General features: G+C 47.2%; 1 protein-coding gene across 3 annotated transcripts in view; it reads right to left on the bottom strand.

Moving 5' to 3' along the window:
• Positions 1-22,500, bottom strand: part of LOC122262509 (innexin inx2) — a 122,164-nt gene that overhangs the window by 66,999 nt on the left and 32,665 nt on the right. The window contains exon 1 of one of the 3 annotated variants that reach the window (XM_086550016.1): positions 9,616-9,788. The exons of the other annotated variants lie outside the window; for them this stretch is intronic. Coding sequence (XP_086406142.1) covers positions 9,616-9,631 — 16 coding nt within the window. The 5' untranslated portion in view covers positions 9,632-9,788. Of the gene's footprint in view, positions 1-9,615; positions 9,789-22,500 lie in introns of those variants that run through there. 3 annotated transcript variants of the gene reach the window in all.

Here is a 22,500-nt window from a genome sequence, read left to right on the forward strand (position 1 = left end):
ACAAACCAACGTCGAGACAAATTAAATATATAACCAATACAAAACGTTTGAATTACTTAGCAACAATGCACAGCCTAGCACGTGCAACACAGGGAGTGACGTTCGAAAGACTTCCAGTTTAAAAAGGGAGAGAGAGAGAAAAAAAAAGAAGGAAAGAAAGACGAGAGAACCTGATAAAAGTCGGTAATTAAGATAGCATTGAAGACAGCTGTATATGCGTGTGCTGTTTATTCGAATAGATTACTTTGCGTATAGTGCGTTCGTCTATTCATCCGTCTCTATCTATCAATAAATGCGTGCATGCAAGCAACTATATGCCTGCGTTCGTGTATGTATGTGTGGTTGGCGAAGAGCGGCAGTTTGGTGTTGCACGAACGCCTTCACGGCACTGATCACCAAGTTTAATAGGATACTTCCTGTCGCTCTCGAACGCTGCCATCCGCTGTCGTGACGTCATGGATGTAAACAAACTTTTCGGTCGGTTATGATACTATGACATTTGAGCTTTGTTCCGACTAATGAAGGATGAGAGGTGATGAGATGATGAGAGGGAGGGAGAGAGAGAGAGAGAGAGAGAGAGAGAGAGAGAGAGAGAGAGAGAGAGAGAGAGAGAGAGAGAGAGAGAGAGAGAGAGAGAGAGAGAGAGAGAGAGAGAGAGAGAGAGAGAGAGAGAGAGAGAGATTAGGAGGAGAGGAGGGAGGTGAAGGGGAAAATGGGAGAGGGAAGCGGTTGGTGAGAGAGAGGAGAGAAAACAGGAGAGATGGAAGGAGGAAAGGGAGAGGGAGAACAGAAAAGAGAGACGAAATAAGGAGAGTGGAGAGGAGAGAGAAAGCCAGAAGTGGAAAGATAAAGAAAGAGAGAAGGAGAGATAGATAGATAGATAGATAGAGAGAGAGAAGAAGAAAGTAGAGAGAATAAAGTAGATAGACGAGAAAGCAAGGAGAGCGAAAGCGAGCGACACAGAGAGAGAGCGAGGGCGAGAGAGAACGAGAGAGAGAGAGAGAGAGAGAGCGAGGGCGAGAGAGAACGAGAGAGAGCGAGGGCGAGAGAGAACGAGAGACAGAGAAAGGAAACAGAGAAAACATAGCCCATGATTGGCCTCAGCATCCCAGACACAGCAACACAAAGACACGCCACTTCCTCGCCACTCCCTTCCCGCCCCAGACCAGAGCCCTTCGGAGCCCCTTGGAAAAAAAAGAAAAAATGTTCCAGATCAATCATACAATCCACAAACATGATCATCTCTCCATTTCAGGCTGTGCTTACACCCGTATCCATCACGACCAGCCTCGACGCAGTCTACAAGTGCGGGTTGCCTCCATGATAGCTGCCCATTGAAGACTATTGAAAAGAATATTACTTCGTATGAACTGCTGAGAAGCTTTGGGTTTAGGCCGAGAGATGGCGCGCTTGTCTGTGGAATTTATTTGGTGTTTAATGATTTTTTTTTTTTTTTTTTTTTTTTTTTTGCTCTACTTCTTTGTCTTTTTGTATGGTAGTTTCTCAATGTCTCTATTATCCTTCTCTCTCTTTCTCTCTCTCACTCTCTCTCTCTCTCTCTCTCTCTCCCTCTCTCTCTCTCTTTCCCCCCCCTCTCCCTCCCTCCCTTCCATCCCCCTCTTCCTCCCCGCCTTCCCTTTAACTCAGTGCTACTAACATCATCTCCCTGACTCCATCTCTCTGCCTGTAAACAGTTACGATTTTTTATTTTTTTTTACAAACAGTTACACGATGAAGGCAGCTCTTCCCCGTAGCCCCAGCAGAGTGCAGGCGGCATTGCCTGAACCAATTAGAGAAGGGCGCCTATGACGTCACCATAACTGTCACTGACACTCAGAAGGGAGACATCACGTGACCTACCCGACGTCTTCTAACCATTATTATCATCTCTTCCTTGCCTCTCTTTTTGTATTCTTGCTTCTGTATATGCATTTAGTGGCTCATTCTTGAGATAAGATATACACGCGTAGCGGGATGCGGTGATGGCAGGGAGATAAGAACGAGGGGAAGAAATGAAGAGAGAGAGAGAGAGAGAGAGAGAGAGAGAGAGAGAGAGAGAGAGAGAGAGAGAGAGAGAGAGAGAGAGAGAGAGAGAGAGAGAGAGAGAGAGAGAGAGAGAGAGAGAGAGAGAGAGAGAGTAAATGAAGATGATGATGGCAACAAAACTCGGGGAAGAGAATAAACACAAGAAGAACGAGAGAGGAATGTCAGAGGAGAAGGTTAGAGGGGAGAAGAGGAGAGGCGGGAGAGGGGAGAGGGGAGGGGAAGGGAGGGAAAGGGGAGGGGAAGGGAGTGGAGAGGGGAGAGGGAAGGGGAGAAAGGCGGGGAAGAGAAGAAAGGGAAGGGTAGTAGAGAGAAGGAAGAAAAGCGAAAGCGAGAAAGATAGATGCATGGATGGATAGATAGATAGATAAAAAAAAATCCAAGAAGAGGGTTAAGAGGACACGGAGAGAGGAAGGGAAGAGGTACCAGAGAGGAAGGGATAGAGTGAAGAAGAAGGGGTCAGTAGGGGGCTAGAGGGAAGAGGGGGGGAGGGGAGGAGAGGGAGAGGGAGGGAGGGAGGGAAGAGGTACCAGAGAGGAAGGGATAGAGTGAAGAAGGAGGGGTTGGTAGGGGGCTAGAGGGAAGAGGGGGAGAGGAGGAGAGGGAGAGAGGGAGGGAGGGAGGGAGGGAGAAGGTCCTATTGAAAGTCTTTTACTCCTTAATCTCCTTCACTTTACGCTGCCAAGGGATTCCTCGCCATCGCCCCAGAACCGCTATGAACCGCCGCGGAGAACCAGACTCCTTGGCCTTGTACCGTCAAGTTGTTTAAAGTATTTGGAAAAGAAAAGAGGGGAAAAAAAAGAAAAGAAAAGAAAAGAGAGATATGTGTTTATCTGTTTTGTGGTGTGGGTTTATTCCGTCTGTCTTTCTCTCTCTCTCTCTCTCTTTATCTCTCTTTCTCTATGTCTCACTCCCTCTCTCCGTCATCATTTCTACCTGTCTCTCTCTCGTTCTGTCGCTATTTATACCTCTCTCTCTCTCTCGCTCTGTCACTATTTCTCTCCCTATCTCTCTCGCTTTGTTATTCTCTCTCTCTCTCTTTCTCCCTGAATCTGTCTCTCTGCCCATCCGCCCTCACCCCTGACCGCCCGTCCGCCCTCGTCTCGTCGAAACATTCAAAAAGATATTCATGTGTAAATGATGTTAGCACAGATAAAAAAAAAAAGATAATTTCCTTGCGTAATACAAGTGTTGATTCAGTGCTTCCCTCATTTACATATTTTTATTCGATTCCTGTTTCGCTTTTTCGAGAGAATTCATCCCGTTTGCATCACCGTGAGACCCGCAACACGTAAGAGCTTATTTATTTATTTTTTTATTTTTTTATCTTGAACTACGGATTGCAAATAATGATGATCAAATGAGAGAAAAATCTCGTAAGTTGAACGACAGCATTTCCTTGCGTAAGAAGTGGCATCATGGCAGCATCCTTGTTCTGGCATCTCCCGCGAAAATTCATTCAAATAATGCATCCGTTTAATACTAATAAACATCTCAGCGGGTCCTCGTTCTGCCAACATTTATGTGAGTTCACTTAAGAAAAATATAGAAGAAGAAGAAGAAAGAAAAATATAGAAGAAGAAGAAGAAGGAGAAGAAGAAGAAAAACAACAACAACCGGGAACTGTGGCGTTTCGTTGAACAGTTCAAAATCATCGGTGTTCGTTTAACTGCAAATGTTCAAGGGTCATTGACGGATGCTTTTGGACATAATACATCGCCGAACGGAGGTGTGGAGGGACAGAGGGAGGGAGGGAGAGAGGGAGGGAGGGAGGGAAGGAGAGAGGAGAGAAGAAGGGAGAGAGAGAGAGAGAGAGAGAGAGAGAGAGAGAGAGAGAGAGAGAGAGAGAGAGAGAGAGAGAGAGAGAGAGAGAGAGAGAGAGAGAGGGAGGGAGAGAGGAGAGGAGGGAGGTGGAGAAGGAATGAGAGAGAGAGAGAGAGAGAGAGAGAGAGAGAGAGAGAGAGAAAGAGAGAGAGAGAGACAAAGAAAGAGAGAGAGAGAATGACAGAGAGAGAGGAAGAAGAAGAAAAGAAAGAGAAAGAGAAAAAGAAAGGGAAAACGAACGTCAGGGGGAAAATAAAATAAAACAGAAACCTTGATAAACTAATAGATAGAAGAGCAAGATAACAGGTATAATATGACACGAAACATCTCGAATATCACCAACACGACTCCCAGAATATCATTGATCTTAAACTAACCGCTTCAGACACTTGGTGTGTAAGTGCAGGAAGGCAAAGATTCTTGTTAAATCTTAATACTTCCATTTTTTCTTCTTTTTCTTTTTTTTGGTAGCTGGAAGAAACTCGAACCATTTTTGGAAGATGGTTTACGGCCTAATAGTGTTGTTTTTTTCGTGTTTTTTTTCTAAGGAAGGAGCGAGTCCACCCAATATGGAGCTGTCTTACCTGTCTGCAATATGTAAAAAAATAGATAAAGATTTTGGAGTTTCCGCCCACGCTTCACACCGGGTCTTATGCAGGTACTAGGATTATGTTTCCTTATCGTGGCCTTTGTGCATGTCTCGTTTCTCTCTTTGTGTCTGTCTGTCTTTGTTGTTTCTCTCTTTGTCTCTTTCTACGTGTCTTATTATTATTTTTTTTAGGGGGGGGGGGGTGTTTAGCTTCTATTAATACTTTCCGTGGTTCTTGATAAGAATCTCTCTCGCTCATATTTTTTTTTGTCTCTTTTTATCTCTATGTGTCTGTCTCTCTCTCTGTCTATCTGTCTGTCTCTCTATTGGTCTCTTTCTCTCTCTATCTCTCCTCTTCGAGTTTCGAACCAGCGAACATTCCGAATCACGAACAGTTTCTTAAAAAAAAAAAAAAAGATTAACTAAGAAAACGAAGTAGAAAAAAACACTTCGAATATTCGGATCTCAATCTCCCGAAAAACAAAAGAGAAATGAAAAAAAAAACATAAAAAAAAAACTGAAACACGAGTTACGAAGGTAAAGCCTTCAATGCTAAATAATAGATTCGAAGCTTCGTCTCCCAGAATCGAAAACCCTAATCTCCTATGAACAAAATGGGGCTTCCTTTCCAAATGATAATGATGATGATAAGACAACAGTAATAATGATAGTAACGAGTCTCGTGCTAAATACGCTAACGAACCAATTAGAATATAGAATAAGCTTCGAATGTCAACTAGTTATGAGAGAGAGAGAGAGAGAGAGAGAGAGAGAGAGAGAGAGAGAGAGAGAGAGAGAGAGAGAGAGAGAGAGAGAGAGAGAGAGAGAGAGAGAGAGAGAGAGAGAGAGAGAGAGAGAGAGAGAGAGAGAGAGAGAGAGAGAGAGAGAGAGAGACTTTTGACGAGTTTATTGAGACAAGTGATTACGTACATCTCAAAAGGATGAGGCAACATAGGTTATCCTCACCCCAATAGAGAAAAACGAGAGAGATACAAAACAAGAAAACGGTGCTTCGAACCACCGAACCGCAGCCCGCCAGTCTCGACCCAAGCGAACCACCGCCCGCATATGCAGCCTCCCAACAAGGATGCAGATGATGGACGAGAAAAGCAAGCTAGTTGTTTGCCATGTTGTTCGCCCTCGAGTTCCCATTGGCCGGCCGTTCCTGTCCTTCCTGGTAAGGGGCGGGGCGATTCCTCTACCTGGGCCTTCGGAGAAATTGTTATTAACCTCCTCTTCGGAATAGCTTTTACCCGCGCGCGCGATGGACTGCAGAGATATAGCAATCGAGGGAAGTGCAGGCATCGAGACACGTTATCCTGTTATGTGAGGAGCGTCGGGCGGGAATAGCGTCAGCATGTTGGAACTTCGTGTCTGAATCCCTGCATTCCTTTAAAAGAAAAAGGATTGCTTTGAGCGGGTCATTTGTAAAAGTCAAGTTCAGTGCCGCGTCCGCGACTTTGGCTTCCCCCCAAAAAGGGAAAAAGAACGACTTTGCGAGAATATATTCCAACTTGTGCCCCTCGAGTGGTGCCTTCAGAAGCACAACCAAAAGCGGCAAACAACAGCTGATGAGATAATAACACGTGGGCGGGGCTTGAGTGACGTCACGTGGTAGCAGACCAATCAGCGCTCTCTCGTCGCCTTCTGTCTGGGCCACACCATGTTATGGACGGTTGACCTAAATGACATGCGACTCAAAAGCAGATTTATATTTACATTTTACACAGATTCAAACATCGTATCAAGTAGGGGAGAACCTCGCGGGTCGACAGCGATGGAGAGAGAGATTGACTTACACGAAATAAATCGTAAAAAAAGGAGTGTTCTCGACTCGCTCTCCGTTCGTGTGCAGAGAAACGTGTCCTCAAGATGGAGCCTGCATGCTGGTCGTAGTTTCATATTGCAATGTGTGATTATGGTACAATTTTTTTTTTTTCGTAAGGACCATTAGGCTCAATTAAAGCAACATTTGAAATGGAACACCCAGTCATGTGATCTTGATGATTCGCCCTTTTTCGCATTATGAAGTCTTACGCAATTGTGGACGAAGCGTAATTGTAAGAAAGAGGGAGGGAGAGAGGGAATGAGGGAGGGAGAGAGGGAGAAAGAGAGGGAGGGAGGGAGAGGGTGATAGGGAGAGAGGGAGGGAGGGAGGGAATGATGGAGAGAGGGAGGGAGGGAGGGAGGGTGATAGGGAGAGAGGGAGGGAGGGAGGATGGGAGGGAATGAGGGGGGGAGAGAGGGAGGATGGGAGGGAATGAGGGAGGGAGGGAGAGAGGGAATGAGGGAAGGAGAAAGGGAGAGAGGGAATGAGGGAGGGAGAGAGGGAATGAGGGAGGGAGAGAGGGAGGATGGGAGGGAATGAGGGAGGGAGGGAGAGAGGGAATGAGGGAGGGAGAGAGGGAATGAGGGAGGGAGAGAGGGAATGAGGGAGGGAGGGTGATAGGGAGAGAGGGAGGGAGGGAGGGAGGGAGGGATAGGGTGAGAAGGTGAGAGGATGAGAGGGTGAGAGAGAGAAAGAGAGAGAGAGAGAGAGAGAGAGAGAGAGAGAGAGAGAGAGAGAGAGGATATGAGAGAGTGGAAGAAAAGACGAGACAACAGACAGAGAGAGAGAGAGAGAAAAAAAAAAAAGTGAAAATGAAATGAAATCAACATAAAACCAATATGTGAATAACAACAGCACATAATCAAAGAAGGAAGAAAGAAGAAAACGTGAGAAAAAGAGACAGGAGAAGAGAGAAAATAAAAAAGAGAGAAAAAGAGACGGGAAACGAGGGAGAAAGCTAAAATTGTGAGAAAAAGAGAACGAAAAACGTGAAAGAAAGAAAAAAAAAGCGGGAAAAAACAGAAAGAAATAGAAACCCCACAAACAGAAATATCAGAGAAAACAACAGAAGGCAAGACAACAAGAGAAACCATAAAAGGACAGATAAAAAAGGGAGATAAGACACAAGGTGATAGAAAGGCGAATAACAATAAGGAAGAATAACTGATAAACAACGAAGACAAAACTACTACAATAAAAATGTGAAAAGAGGAAACAGAAGAAAAATGAAATGAGAAAAGGAAGAAAAAAAGAGGAACAAGATGAAGTTGGAAGTAAAAAGATAATAAAATGTAGAGAAAAAAGAGGAAAACAGGAGAAGCGAGAGATGCGCATTTGGTGAAAAAATAAAATAAAAGAAAAACGGATGAATAAATACATAAATAGATGAATAGATAGATAGGTAAATATAAGATTGAAGCACAAGGGATAAATAAGATAGATAAATACAAGGATAAGAAACGAAAGAGAAAGAGAAATACATCAATAAAGAAATACAAACAGAGAGACGAACAAAGGAAAATATAGATAATTCAATACGGACAAAAATATATAAACATAGATAAAAAAAAAATAAATAAACAAACAGGAAAAAAGAAACAGAATAAAATGACAAAGGAAAGAGAGAAAGAAAAATGTTTTCTTGAGACCGGCCATATTAGCATCAGCAACTTCCGGTTTGGCACAGTACATGAACAAGCATATTGTTAACACTGGCATTTAGACAAGAACAATTCGCATTCTTTTCCTATTTTCCTTTATGTATATTCTTTTCTTTTTCTTTCGGTCACTGTTATTTTGACTTATTTTCCTTTTTTTTAAATTTCTTCATTTATCGCATTTCTTTTATTCTTAAATTTCCTTTTATCAATTCCTGTTATTCCTGTTTTCTCTTTCTTCGTTCTGTCACTTTTATTTTCACATCGTTTTTTTTTATCTATAATTTCCTTTCTCTCGTTCACTCTGTATTTCCAATTACTCTCTTTCTTATTGTTTCGTTTATTTTTGCATTGTTTTCACGTGTTTTTTTCCTTGGTGCGTTTGATCACTTTTGGGCGGCGCGTCGAAATTTCCACCGGGCAATTGATTAGTTATTGACAAACAGAGTAACATTATATATACGTTTCTTCACTCTTGATGCGTAAATAATAGTGGTTATGATAGAAGAATGATGATGATAAGTTATAATAACGATAGTAATAATGATGAGAATAATAATGATGATTATGATAATAGTGGTAATGATAATGATACTTATAATGTTAATGATCACGATAATAATGACGATATTGATGAAGATGAAGAAGAAGATGACGATGACGATGAAGATGAAAATGAAAATAACAACGATAATAATTCTAAAACAAAAGAAAACCTCAAAAATCCTCTTTTCTTCCTTCGTCAGCATGATGGCACAGACGCCCACTGCAGGAGGAGACACGCCCACTATGCAAGAGAAAGTGCCCCTCCGTTGCAAGAAAGGAAGTTTATTTCCCCATAAAACACGCGCCCGTCTCGGGAAAACATGGCCGTCTTTCTCTCTCTCTCTCTCTCTCTCTCTCTCTCTCTCTCTCTCTCTCTCTCTCTCTCTCTCTCTCTCTCTCTCTCTCTCTCTCTCTCTCTCTCTCTCTCTCTCTCTCTTCTCTCTCTCTCTCCTCTCTCTTCTCTCTCTCTCTCTCTCTCTCTCTCTCTCTCTCTCTCTCTCTCTCTCTCTCTCTCTCTCTCTCTCTCTCTCTCTCTCTCTCTCTCTCTCTCTCTCTCTCTCTCTCTCTTTCTCTCTCTCTCAAAAAAAAAAGAAAAAAAAAACACTTGCACAAAGCGAGGTCTTCACATTATTAGAAGAATGAGGCGCACTTGAGAAAAGATATATATACAGACTCATTTTATGAATCATGATTTCATGATTCTTTTACTCATACATACGCCCACTTTAGGAAAAAAAAAGTTTTCCTCCTTGCTATACCCTCACGACGCCCACGCCCACGCCCATCCCCTCCCCTTCCCCCCTCCCCCCTCAAAACGACAATAGAAACACAGAACACATCCTAATATATATATATATATATATATATATATATATATATATATATATATATATATACACATTTTCTCTTTCATTATACCTCCCTACCCCACCCCCCACACCCCCTCAAAAAAATTAAAAATAGAAAATAAAACATACCCCCACATAAACACCTCGAAGCACCACCAATACGTCCCACTATACCCCCCCCAAAAAAAAGAAAAAAAAGAGAAAAAAAAAAAAAAAAAAAAAAAAAAAAAAAAAAAAAAAAAAAAAAAAAAGTTTACGTAAAGAAAATCTCTCTCTCACCTGAACTCCGGAACATGTTGCGTGAGAGCGGCGTCTCGAGGAGCTCCGGTCTTGCGGGAGCGACGGGGACTTTACATAGGCTCCTTCTTCGGGAGGATTAAGCGGGAGGGAGGGAGAACAGAAGGGGAGGGACGTCTCACGGGAGGGGAGGGACGGAGGGAGGGAAGGGAGGATTAGTATGGCTTGGGAATTGGGGGATGGGTGGGGGGAGTTGGGAGTAAAAGGGGGGAGGGGGTGTGTGGTGGTGGTAGGGGGGAGGGGAAGGTGTTTGTTGAGGTGGAAGCGGTAGAGAAGAGAAGAAAAGGGAAGAGGAAGGGGAGGGAAGGGTGAGGATTTTTTTGAGGTTGGGGTTGGGGGGAGGGGGGGAGGTGAGGGGTAAGGATTTGAGGAGGGCGGAGAGAATAAAAGGAGGTAGAAGGTGTGGGTTCGGAGAGAGAGAGAGAGAGAGAAGAAGAAGAAGAAGAAGAGAGAAGAAGCAGCAGAAGAGGTAGAACAACAAGAACAATAAAAAAAACAAAACCCAGCGGTTCCCTTCAGAAAGCGATCCCCACGTCCGTCCCACGAGACGTCGTTAGCGCTGCCGAAGGAGCGAAAGCAGACAGCGGCGAAGAGAGACGAGCGAGAGGCGAGCGAGAGGCGCCGTGAGAGCAGGCACAGAGGGCCCTTGTTCGCCAGCAGAGAGCACGAGACGAAGACGCAAATCGTACGACAGAGGAGCTCCTTCTCGATCTTAAGGTGATGGAGGACGAAGGAAGGAAGGAAGGAAGGAGGGAAGGAGGGAGGGAAAAACACGGGATGAGAAAAGGGAGTTTTAGCAAGGACGCGATCGGGAAAGGGGGATGGGGGGGGGGGTGAGTGAGGGGGATGGGACGACCACAGAAGTGAAGGACTCAAGACGGAGGAGGTACTTGAGAGGGGTATACAGGAGGTCGTGGGCGTAGGCGGAGGCGTCGACGGGGGCGGCGACGGAGGGGATTCGGACACCGGCGGCGGGTCGGCGGGTCGGCGGGTCGGCGGGCGCGCGGGAGGAACGGCGCGAGGTGGTTGTGCACTGAAGGGCAGAGGCCGAGTGATGCCAGCGAGGACTCACACGAGGGGCCACCGCAGGCAGACGAGGTAGGGGCGGGGGAGGGGGAGGAGGGTAAGGGACGGGGTCGGAGGGAGGAGGAGGAGGAGGAGGAGGAAGAGTAGTAGTAGGAGGAGGAGGAGGAGGAGGAGGAGGAGGAGGAGGAGGAGGAGGAGGAGGAGGAGGAGGAGGAGGAGGAGGAGGAGGAGGAGGGCAAGGGGAAATGGAGGAAGGAAGGGGGGCAAGAGGGAGGAGGGTAGGGGGCTATAGGGAGGATTAGGAAGAGGGTAAAGGGTCTAGGAGGAGGAATAGGAGGAACAGGAATAAGAATAGGAGTAGGAGAAAGAAGAGGAGAGGGGTGGGAGGGGGGGGGGCGATCAAGTGGAAAAGATACTGAGGCTGTGACTGGAAACGAAAAAAATATGTATACTAAGAAAGACAACACTCGAGACGAGGGTGGGGGGCGTGGGGGCAAGGGGGAGAGGGGAAGGAGAGAGGGGGGTAGGAGAACGAAGAGGGGGGGAGGGGAGATAGAATTACAAGCGGCGATGATAAGCTCGATGCATAAAACCGATAACGTAAAGGTAGAACTCGCAAGGATAATAACAACAACAAAACGAGAAAGTGAGAAAAAAAACACAAAAACTTCTTTCCGCGAAAATGAAAGAAATACGACTGAGATAGATAGATAGATAGATAGATAGATAGATAGATAGATAGATAGAGAGAGAGAAAGAGAACGAGAGAAAGAGAAAGAGAAAGAGAGAGAGAGAGAGAGTCAGAGAGAGACAGACAGAGAGAGAGCGAGAGAGAGAGACAGAGAAAGAGAGAGAGAAAGAGAGAGAGAGAGAGAGAAAGAGAGAGAGAGGGGAGAGAGAGAGAGAGAGAGAGAGAGAGAGAGAGAGAGAGAGAGAGAGAGAGAGTTGATGAGGCTAGCAGAAGCACGAGGCGTTTAAAAGCCAGGGAACAAAAGTAGCCCGACTTGGTCACGTGCTTCTAAACCGAGTTACATGGGTGAAATGGATTCCCGCGCCTAATTTGTGACACACGATTCAATCCCTTGCGAAGGAGGGAGGGAGGGAGAGAGAGAGAGAGAGAGGGAGAGAGAGAGAGAGAGAGAGAGAGAGAGAGAGAGAGAGAGAGAGAGAGAGAGAGAGAGAGAGAGAGAGAGAGAGAGAGAGAGAGAGAGAGAGAGAGAGAGAGAGAGAGAGAGAGAGAGAGCGCACGAGCTAAGACAAAAAATAAAAAAAACTTAAATAAACAACGAAACACAACAACAGACGAAGAACAGGGATAGAACGGGGATTAAAAAAAAAAACGAAGAAAAGCGAACAGAAACGAAAGGAAAAGAAGACCGATGAGTCAGAGATAGACGAGAATACGCAATGGAGATTCGAGCGAAAATCAGTGGAATTCGCGAAATACGGAGAAACGAGTCAGCGAAGAGGAGAAGGACAAGAAGATAAGAAGGAGAGGAAGAGAAATAGACGGCAACGAGGGCTCACAACAAAAGGAAGGAAGAGGGAGATTGAGATAGATAGATAGAGAGATAGAGAGAGGGATATAGAAAGAGAGAGAGAGAGAGAGAGAGATGAGAAAAGAGAGGGACAAACAGAATAAAGAAGAGAGAGAGAGAGAGAGAATAAGAATAACAGGTACAAGAGAAACACGAAGAATCGATGAAAATACCGTCTACTGCTTACAAGGTCAGGAGGTTTTACGCGGGTGGGGGAAGGGGGAGGGGGAGAGGGAGAGGGAGAGGGAGAGGGGAGAGGGAGAGGGAGAGGGGAGCGGGAGAGGGAGAGGGGAGAGGGAGAGGGGAGAGGGGCGAGGAGGAGGAGAAGCAGGGCGGGAGGGGGAGGGAGGCAACCAACCCCCTGTTATGTGATCACCGACAAGTAAATATGAATAGCGAAGGGGGATAACTGACAGACCAACCAAACGCGACTGGGGTGATGGTAGGGGAGGGGATGAGGGGGGATGGGGTAGGGAGAGGGGGAAGGGAGGGAGCTACGAGGCAAGGTTTTGGGTAGAGAGGGGGGGTAGGGTGGGATAGGGGTAGGAGAAGGGGAAGGTGTAGGGGGTGGTAGTTACGGGTAGAAGGAGGGAGAGGGGGAAGGTGAGGGGAAGGGGTAGAGTGAGAAGAGACCGAGGTATAGGGAGAAGGGGGGAGGGGAAGGGAGAGGGGGCGTGTGTATGTGGGGGGGGGGGTTAAGGGTGCCAGCGACCGAGATAAAACACTCTTACAAGACCTCGATCTCCGTCTTGTGAAGAGGGTAGCGACTCAGTGCCCGGGCTGGAAGGGTCGGAGAGATCAGAGGAAGGGTATGGCGTGTGAAGTGTGTGTGTGTATATCTACGATTTTTTTTTTCTTTTCTTCAACCCTTCGTGTGATTTTTTTTCTCTCTCTAGTGTCCTGTTTAGTATCGTTCGTCTTTCCCGATTTCTTTTTCTTTCTTTCTTTTTGAAATGTTTCACACTACTTGGGGAAAAGGGAGGAAGCGACAGAGAAAGAGGGAGAGATAAAAAAAAATATATATATATATCCCTTTTCTTCCTCTTGTATGTAATGGAATTTCCCGCTTTTCTTTTCTCTCCCCTTCCTTTTTTCTCTCTCTCCTTTTTTTTTTTTTTGGTCAGCGACTCGAAATGTCCTCTCTCTTTCGGTTACTTTGAAATGGCCCTTTCAGAACAGGAGCCTTCCACAACTCCAAGTCCAGTCGCATGTGTGTAGCCTTTTTTCTTCCCTGTCTTCTTTTTTTTTCTTATTTTTTTTTCTTATACCAGTCACAAGGTTCTCGGATCCCGCTAACCTCTCGATCTCTGTGACGGACCTTTTGTTTCTGTCTGTCTCACTCGAGGGAGGAATCTCGGGTCTGGAGGTTCACTCAAGAGGCGTTTTGCAGAGACGACTCTTTGCCTCTCGTCACCGACACGCACAGACACACAGACACACGGGCGTCACAAAGCACCTTTTGTTGCAGGTTTGGTCCGCTCCTCTGCTCGGTGTTGCACACACGGCCAGGCTGCGGCGCGGCGTCTGGCCCTTGCAAGGCGGGCTATGAGGACGTCCCGGCCGCGCGAGGCGACGCCGCGGCCCAGGACGGGTTCCTCGCGACACACGCCTTTTAGGGCGTCGTAGTAAGGTCAGAGGGGTGGGTGGGCCAAGGGGAGGGTGGGGGGGTCAGGTAGGGGGCGGGCGGGCAGGACGTCAAGGAAGAAGGGCGCTCACACTCGCTGCGTCTTCCTGGTTGCCGCTTCCGAGCGATCGCCGAGGCCTTGTCGCGCTCTGCCGGCGTCGCTGCGGCCCCTGCGTGCCGCGCCGAGCGAAAGTGCCAGGTGTCGTCGGAGGCGAAGCGGCCTCTCCTGCTCCCCCCGGGGCGCCTCGCGGGCCGCCCAGTTTCTGCGTAAATATTAAAACTGAGCGGGGTTGTGGGCGGCCGCGGGCGTCGCTTCGGCGGGCGTGGGCATTCGCGGCGGGCGCGGAGAGGAGGCGCCAACGAGCGAGGGAGGGCCAAGCCACACGCCCTGCCACAGCCTGCCTCGGACGCGCAGGACGGCCACCGGAACGCAGGACGAACGAGGGAGAGCTCGTCCCTCGGAGACAGCGTGGCAGCGAGTGGATGAGCGAGCGAGCGAGCGAGCGAGGGCGGAGGTGGAAGGAGGCGGCGGAGGTGAGAGCGACGCCCTACAGGTTGCACGGGTCGTCAGCTGATACTGGGCCGAGCCTGTGCGCTGACACCGCCACCGCCCGCGCCAGGCCCGCCGGACGGCCCTCTCCCGCCGACGCTCAGACCCGCTGCGACGCAACAGCAGCCGACACAATGGCGCTCGGGGGAAGGGGAGGGAGGGGGAGGGGGAGGGGGAAGGAGAGGTATAGGGAGGGGGGGGGAGGGGAGAGGGAGAAGGAGAGGGAGAGGGAGAGGGAGGGGGAGAGGGAGAGAAGGAGAGGGAGAGGGAGAGGGAGAAGGAGAGAGAAAAAGAAAGAGAAAGAGAGAAAGAGAAAGAGAGAGAGAGAGAGAGAGAGTAAGAGATCAAGAGATAGAATCTGATAAAAAAAAAAATCAGAGCCAGATCCCCAACACAAAACGACGATGCCAAAACACAACAACAATGCTATCTGCAGAGTGAAAGTTTCGGGGTTCGAGAGTTACAAAAAACCCAAGCGATACAGCTGACCCATCGCGGGACGTGAGGCCTCAATGAAATTAATTAGTGTCACTTAGGGGGAGGGAGTCCATCATAGGAAGGAGAGAGGGAGAGGAGAGAGGGAGAGGAGAGAGGGAGAGGAGAGAGGGAGGGAGAGGAGAGAGGAGAGAGGAGAGAGGGAGAGGACAGAGGGAGAGGATAAGGTGAGAAGAAGGAAAAGAAAAAGGGAAAAGGGAAAAAGAAAGGGGAAGGAAGAGGGGAGAGACGGGAGAGGAGGGAGGACGGGGAGATAAGAAGGGTAGGTAGAGAGAGGAAGGAGAGAAGAAGAACGGGAAGTGAGTGAGAGATAGAGAGAGAATAGACGAATGAGAGGAAGAGTCAAGGGAGAGAGAAGAGAGGGAATCAGGGAAGGGAAGGAAGTGAGGGAGAAAGGAGGGAGAGAGGGACAGAGGGAGAAGGAGCAGAGGTCCACAAGCCAGTAGTAGAACCTAGCACAGGGTCCTACTCGACACACAGACAGGAAAAGGACTTGGAAATACGCAAGAGGAATGGAAAGTCAACAACAAAGATAGAATCAGACGGATAGCGAGGAGACAGACCGTTAGTCAGACTGACAGACACAAACAGACAGCCAGAAATAAAAAAAAGCTACCAGGAAGATTGACAGATAGCTATCCGGTTAACCATTCAGCCAGTCAGACACACACAGCCATCCAGCTATCCATCCATCTAGCTAAATAGACAGCCAGCCACAAATAGCCATCCATTTGTCCACCCATCCAGCTAAATTAACAGCTAGACAAACATCCAGACAGCCATCCAGCAATCCATCCATCCGGCGAAACAGACAGCCAGCCACAAATAGCCAGCCAACCATCCAGCTAAACTGACAGCTAGACAAACATCCAGACAGCCATCCAGCTATCCATCCATCCGGCGAAACAGACAGCCAGCCACAAATAGCCAGCTAACCATCCAGCTAAATTGGCAGCCATCCAGCTATCCATCCATCCGGCGAAACAGACAGCCAGCCACAAATAGCCAGCTAACCATCCAGCTAAATTGACAGCCATCCAGCTATCCACCCATCCGGCGAAATAGACAGCCAGACAAACAGATAGACAGGAGGAGAGCAAGCAGGCAGCCGTGGCTCTCGACCGTCCCATCCCAACAACTGTAAACGAGGCAAAATGGCAAACATCCTGGTGCCTGCGACCTGACACTCCACAGTGCCACGCAGGTCCAGCGTTGGCACTGTGCCTCTCTCTGTTTCGTGTTATTGGTCGCTCTGTATATTCCTAGTTTTTTTTTCTTCTTCTTTGTTTTGCTTTTCGGTTCTTTCGCATTGGTTTGTTGTTGTGTTTTTGTTTTTGTTTACGTGAGTTTAGAAATATAGAAATATATAAATCTTACGTGTTCTACAAAAATAAAATGTGTAATTCTTTCTACATTTGCTTTCTCTATCTGAAAATATATCCAGATTATACACATAAAAAAATTATACATTTCGATTCTTAAAATGGAAAGGGGTTTAGAACAAGAACGTGAGAAATAGGAGAAAAACAGATAAACAGGCAAGTTAGAAGATAAATAACCACACGAAAGGAGAGAAACACAATCACCGATGAAATCAGATCGTCAATAAAAGCTATCAGAAAACAAAATAAATAAAGAAAGGGAGATAGGAAAAAATAAAAATAAATAATATATATAGCATAGTCACCGCATAATCTCCATCTCATAAAGAAAACGAAATGCGAGTGGGCTGAAAAAAACAACAACGAACAAACAAACAATAGAAATAAGACATACGAGGGGTAGGGGGAAGAAGGGAGGAGGAGGAGGAAGGAAAGGACGGGAGGAGGAGAAGTAGGAGGAGGAAAAGAAGGAGGGGAGGAGGAGGAGGAGGAAGGGAAGGGAAGGGAAGGGGGGGATTTTTCCAAACGAGTTGTCGAATTCCCTGCCCCCCCCCTAATCCCACCCCCAGTCTACCATTTATATAAAAAAAACGAAAATAATGAGATAAAAAAAACATACGATATAATACGAAAATAAGAAAATATTCAGAAAACTGAAATTAAGGAAAATATAATAATGATAAGGAATATCGATATAAATAAGAAATAAATATAGATGTAGATGAATATTAATGAATTAGATAATCATATAAATAAATAAGTTTAAACCAAAACAGATTAAACAAATATAAAAAAACAAACAAAACAAAAAAACACACAAACAATAAAACTAATCAAACAAGAAAAAAAAAAAACACACAAACCACCACCACAACCACCACCACCAAAACAACAACAACCAAAAAAAAAAAAAAAAAAATATAGACTTCAAAAACTATACCCCTCACCCCTCTCCCCCCCCCCCAAAAAAAAAAAAAAAAAAAGACGAAAAAAAAAAACGACAAAAACCCTCCTCCTGAGACCGTTCCCACACACAGGTCGAAGGAGCGGCTGATACTCGCCAGGGTAGAGCTGGGTTTCCGGATGAGCCGGTGTTGCAGGGGGAAGGGGGAGGGGGGGAGAGGGGGAGAGCGAGGGGAAGGGGGACGGGGGAAGGGGGGGAGGGGGAGGGGGAGGAGGACGGGGGGGTTGGGGGGGGGGGGGGAGCGGTGGAAGGGGGTAAGGGGAGCGGAGGAGCGGAGACGGTTGACCGGTGGGGAGAAGGGGCGTCAGTGGGTGGGAGAGAGAGGTTGTTTAGGGGGTGCTCGAGGGAGGGGTGGGTGGGAGGGGGGTGGGTGAGGGAGAGAGAGAAGGGAGTGGGTGGGAGGGGGGTGTTGGAGGGTATTTTTTGAAGAGAGGAGGGATGAAAGGGTGGGTGGGGGGGTAGTAGGGGTGTAGGGGAGGGGAACACTCTTTGAAGGAGGGGGGAAGGGGAGGGGGGTGAAGGGGAAGGGGAAGGTGGATATAGAATTGGGAGCAGGAAGGGAGGGAGGAATGAAGGGGTGGGTAGGGGGGGAAAGGGTGGAAGAGTGAGAAGGAGGGAGGGAGTGAGGGTGAGGGAGAAAAGGATTGAAGAAAGGGTGGAAGAGTGAGAAGGTGAGGGAGAATGAGGGAGGAAGTGTGGTTGAGGGAGAGAAGGGTTGAGAAAAGGGTGGAAGAGGGAGAGGGTGAGAGAGAAGGAGGGAGGGTAGATTGAAAAGAGGGAGAAAGGGTGAGAAGGAGAGAGAGTATACGATTTAGGGAGCAAAGAAATGTGAGGAGGGAGCGAGAGCATAGAAAGGGAGGAAGGGTGTCGGCTGTGGGGCATGGAAGGGCATAAGAAGGGCATAACGAAGAGGGCAGGGGTGCAGGGTGCAGGATTTTGAAGACGAAATATGATTACGTAATTCGATCGTGTGATTTTAGACTCTATACACACACACACAAACAAACGCAACAAACACACAGAAACACACACAAACATACAACACAAACACACACACAAACATACAACACAAACACACACACAAACATAGACAAACAAACACAACAAACACACACAGACATACAACACAAAACACACAGATAAACAAACACACAAACACACGCAGATAAACAAACACACACGGAAAAAACTGGTATTAAGACGAAAAAGAAAAACACGAGAATGAAAACGAAAATGAGGAAGAAAAGGAAGATAAAGAACAAAAAGAGAACGGAGGAAACAACGAGATAACGTAAACAATAACAACAAGTAAAACGTAAATAAGAAATAGATGAAAAAAATGAACCCAGAAAACAAGAAAAGAACAAGAAAAACAAACAAATAAAAAAGCAAAGACAAACAGAGAAATACGGGCGGCATGTCAAAAAAGGTGGGGGTTGGGGGGTTGGGGAGGGGGAGGGGGGTAACAGCCTGCAGTTACTATCAAGAACTCTTCTCTCGCCCTCCCCTACCCCCCTCAATCGCCTCGTTTCTCTCTTGTCTCTTGTGTTGTGGGGAGAGAGATAGATGGTTGAAAGGAGAGTTGAGGAGAGAGAGCAAGAAGGAGCGAGCGAGCGCTAGAGGGCGCGTATCGGGCGCGACGGGAGTAGGGCGCAGGTCGCTGGAAGAAAACACTACAGGTAGACATTGGAGCTGAAGAGCAGGGACAGAGGCGGGATGGAAAGCTAGATGAGCCGATGTAGAAGGAATGAACGAAGAAGACTAGTACGTACGCGATCGACGAACGCTGAAGGGGCCGAAGCAATAGAGCTTCCGTGGGCAAAACTGAATGACTAGAAATAAAGCACGACGCCCTCTCTCTTTCTCAATCCTTCTCTATTTCTTTCTCTCTCTCTCTTGCTTCCTTTCTATTGCTCTCTCTCTTTCCTCCCTCCCTCCGAAAGGTAGAAATTGAGCGCGGCGCGGACGGGGGGATTGGCCCGTGAGGGGCGGTCGACGGACCATTAAGCACTAATCAGCGTAAGCGGCTGCAGGAAGCTGCCGGGGAGCACGAACGAGAGCTGACGGTTCCGAAGGGCAGCCGCAATACTCCCTACATCTATCTCTCTTACCCATTGTCATGCCGGTATAGTAGCGGACGCCGTTCCTCCTCTTACTCCCTCCCCATCCCTCATCCTCTTCCTTTCTCCCTCCCTCCCTCCCTCATCCTTTTCCTCCCTCCCTCCCTCCCTCCCTTCCTTCCTCCCTCCCTCCCTCCCTCCCTCCCTTCCTCCCTTTCTCCCTCCCTCCCTCCCTCCCTCCCTCCCTCCCTCCCTCATCCTTTTCCTCCCTCCCTCCCTCCCTTCCTTCCTCCCTACCTCCCTCCCTCCCTCATCCTCTTCCTCCCTTCCTTCCTCCCTACCTCCCTCCCTCCCTCTCTTCCCCCCCTCCCTCCCTTCCTCCCTCCCTCCCTTCCTCCCTACCTCTGCCCTCCGTCTGCTTACTCTATCATCCTCCGCTCAGTTTCGGCGCCGTGGAAGATCTGGGTTACAGTAAAATGATCTTATAACTGTAAATGGAAGGGGAGGGGGAAGGAAGAGAAGGAAAAAGAGAGGGAAGGAGAGGAGGAGGAGGAGGAAGAGGGAGAAAAGTGTAGGAAGAGGGGGGAAGAGAGGAGGAGGAAGGAGAAGGAGGGTGGAAGAGGAGGAGGAGGAAGAAGGAGGGTGGAAGAGGAGGAGGAGGAAGAAGGAGGAGGAAGAAGGAGGGAGGAGGAAGGGGAGGAGGAAGGAGGGAGACGGCGGAAGGAAAGGGAGGAGGGGAGGAGGAGGGGGATAGTTAGAGGAGGAGGAGGAGGAGGAGGAGGAGGAGGAGGGAGGGAGGAAGTTAGTAGGAGGGTGACGAGTAGGCTGAGGAGGAGGAGGAGGAGGAGGAGGAAGAGGAGAGGAGGACAGGAGAGAGAGGAGGAAAAGAAAGAAGAGCAAGCGAAAAGACAGAAGAAAGGAGGAAAAGAAGAGAAAGAAAGGAGAAGGGAAAGGAGGAAGAAGGGACGAAAGAGGAAGCAGAGCGAAGAAGAGGAAAACGAAGGGAGCAAGTGAAAGAAGAAGAGGAAGGAGAGGAGGGCGCGAGAGAGAGGCGGAAGAGGGAGGAAGGAAAGGAGACGAAAACGAGGAGGAGCGAGAGGGGAGGAAGAAACAAGGAAACAGGAGGAAAGGGAGAGAGAGAGGAGGAGTAGGAAGGCAAAAGAAAGAAGAGGAAAGAAGAAGCGAAAGAGGGAGCAATGGGGGAAAGGGCGAAGAGAAAGCGAAAAAGAGAAGAGGAAAAAAATGGGCAACAGAAATATTAATTATGAAATAAAATGTGATGAAAATTAAGTTTGAAAATGAAAACGGAAAAAAAAGAAAACACAAACAAAAAAAAAAAAAAAAAAAAAAAAAAGGAGCGTTACGGAGTGGGACGCAGAATGAAAACAAAAAAAAAGGAGGGAGACGGAGAAACAGAGAGAGTGAGTGAGTTGGAGAGAGAGAGAGAGAGAGATAGAGATAGAGAGAGAGAAAGAGAGAGAGAGAGAGAGAGAGAGAGAGAGAGAGAGAGAGAGAGAGAGAGAAGATAGAGGAGGCGAGAGAGAGCGATCAGGGGAGAGACTGAGAGAGAGAGAGAGAGAGAGGAGACGGAGAGAGAGAGAGAGAGACGAGAGGAGAGAGAGAGAGAGGAGAGGGGAGAGAGAGAGAGAGAGAGAGGAGAGAGAAAACGAAAGCGAAGAGAGGAGGAGAGACGAGAGAGAGAGGAAAAGAGGGATGAGGGGAGAGAGAGAGAGAGAAAGACAGAGAGAGAGAGAAAAAAAAAGAAAAGAAAAAGAGAGAAACCAAATGTCCGCCTCCCTATAAACACACCCCAAGCGGGCGGTCAGCAAACCTCGTAGAATCTAAAGAATTTTATAGACGCGCAATGGCGGTTGTCATCATCACTCAACTAGCAGCATAGATGCAAATGGCACTAGCAACCGCCTCCCTAGTAATTTTCGCTCCATGGTCTTCCCGGTCGTCTTCGCATTGTTGCTTCCTAAGTTGCATTGTGCAGACGCATTTTTAGTCTAGGCAATTGTGCATAAAAGTAAAAGTATTATGGCATCGTCATTGTCCTTTGCACTTGCGACGGTTGCATCGGTATGGCAAACAAATCAATGGCAAGGGACGAGGGATATGGCAGTAGGTAGCTATCACAACAAGGACTGCTATTGCAACTACTAGCTGTTGCAACTATGAATGCTATCACAACAATCGGTGCTATTACAATCAATAGCACTTACGCAAACATTATCATCATGGATATTAATTCTATTACTACTTGTGTTATGATCACTAGTAAAACAACTAGTGCTATTTTAGCGTCTGGCACTAAAACGGTCACAGTTGCTATTATAACCAACAGTGATATTGCAACTACTAATGCTATTAAAACCACTTTACTTCTGTTTGCTCTACGATGGTCCTCGAGAATACAATATGATACATAAGGGCCATGAAATATGCTCTCTACAGCCGATAACGATGATAATAAAAAAGACAAAAACGAATCGCTCAAAATGGCGCCATTGTGCACCATCGCGGGACACAAAGGGATCTTGAATGTAAAATGATCCTTGTCAAAAAATAAGCATAAAAAATATCTTGAAACCGGCCTTTTGTTGAGTCCTTTTGCAATTTGGCAACACGGCCTCCCGTGGCACTTATGTTATCATAAGCGTTATAACTACACACACAAAAAGAATATATATATACGTTCTTGTAAGAAGGTGATGCAAACTCGACGAATTAAAGCGTGTTACCAAGGACCAATTTGCGTCGCAGAGAGACTTAATTTGTCATTGCTGCTCCTCTCCTTCTACTTACGTAAGCGTGATTTCGTCTCCGCATTTCACGACCACGAAACTTAATACACGAACGTTGCTTCTATGAGACGTAGTGTATAGGGGGAATTAGTCCCCTATCGTTCGCGGATGCGCTTGCATTCATGGTCCCTTTTTCGTCTGTGTTTACATTGTGGCTTAAGTGATGGCCTCGAATGCAGCATAAAAGCGCCAAATTCCGCTCGAACGCTCTTCAATGCGCGGGCGTCCTCGAACGCTCCCGAATGCGCATTCATCCGGATTGGTGAGTCTAACTACCTGGATTCTCTTTATTTTCTTACGTTGAATGACTCAAGTTATACGAAACGTCTTCGTAATAAAGCACACGCAAAAAAAAGAAGAAGAAAAAAGCTTTCAAATGGGTTCGTTCATAGTGTACGTATAACATTTCCTCTTCTATCAG

The sequence above is a fragment of the Penaeus japonicus genome, unplaced genomic scaffold, assembly GCF_977035675.1.
Source record: "Penaeus japonicus unplaced genomic scaffold, GWHDUDI00000001_assembly GWHDUDI00000023, whole genome shotgun sequence".
Taxonomy (NCBI): Eukaryota; Metazoa; Arthropoda; class Malacostraca; order Decapoda; family Penaeidae; genus Penaeus; species Penaeus japonicus.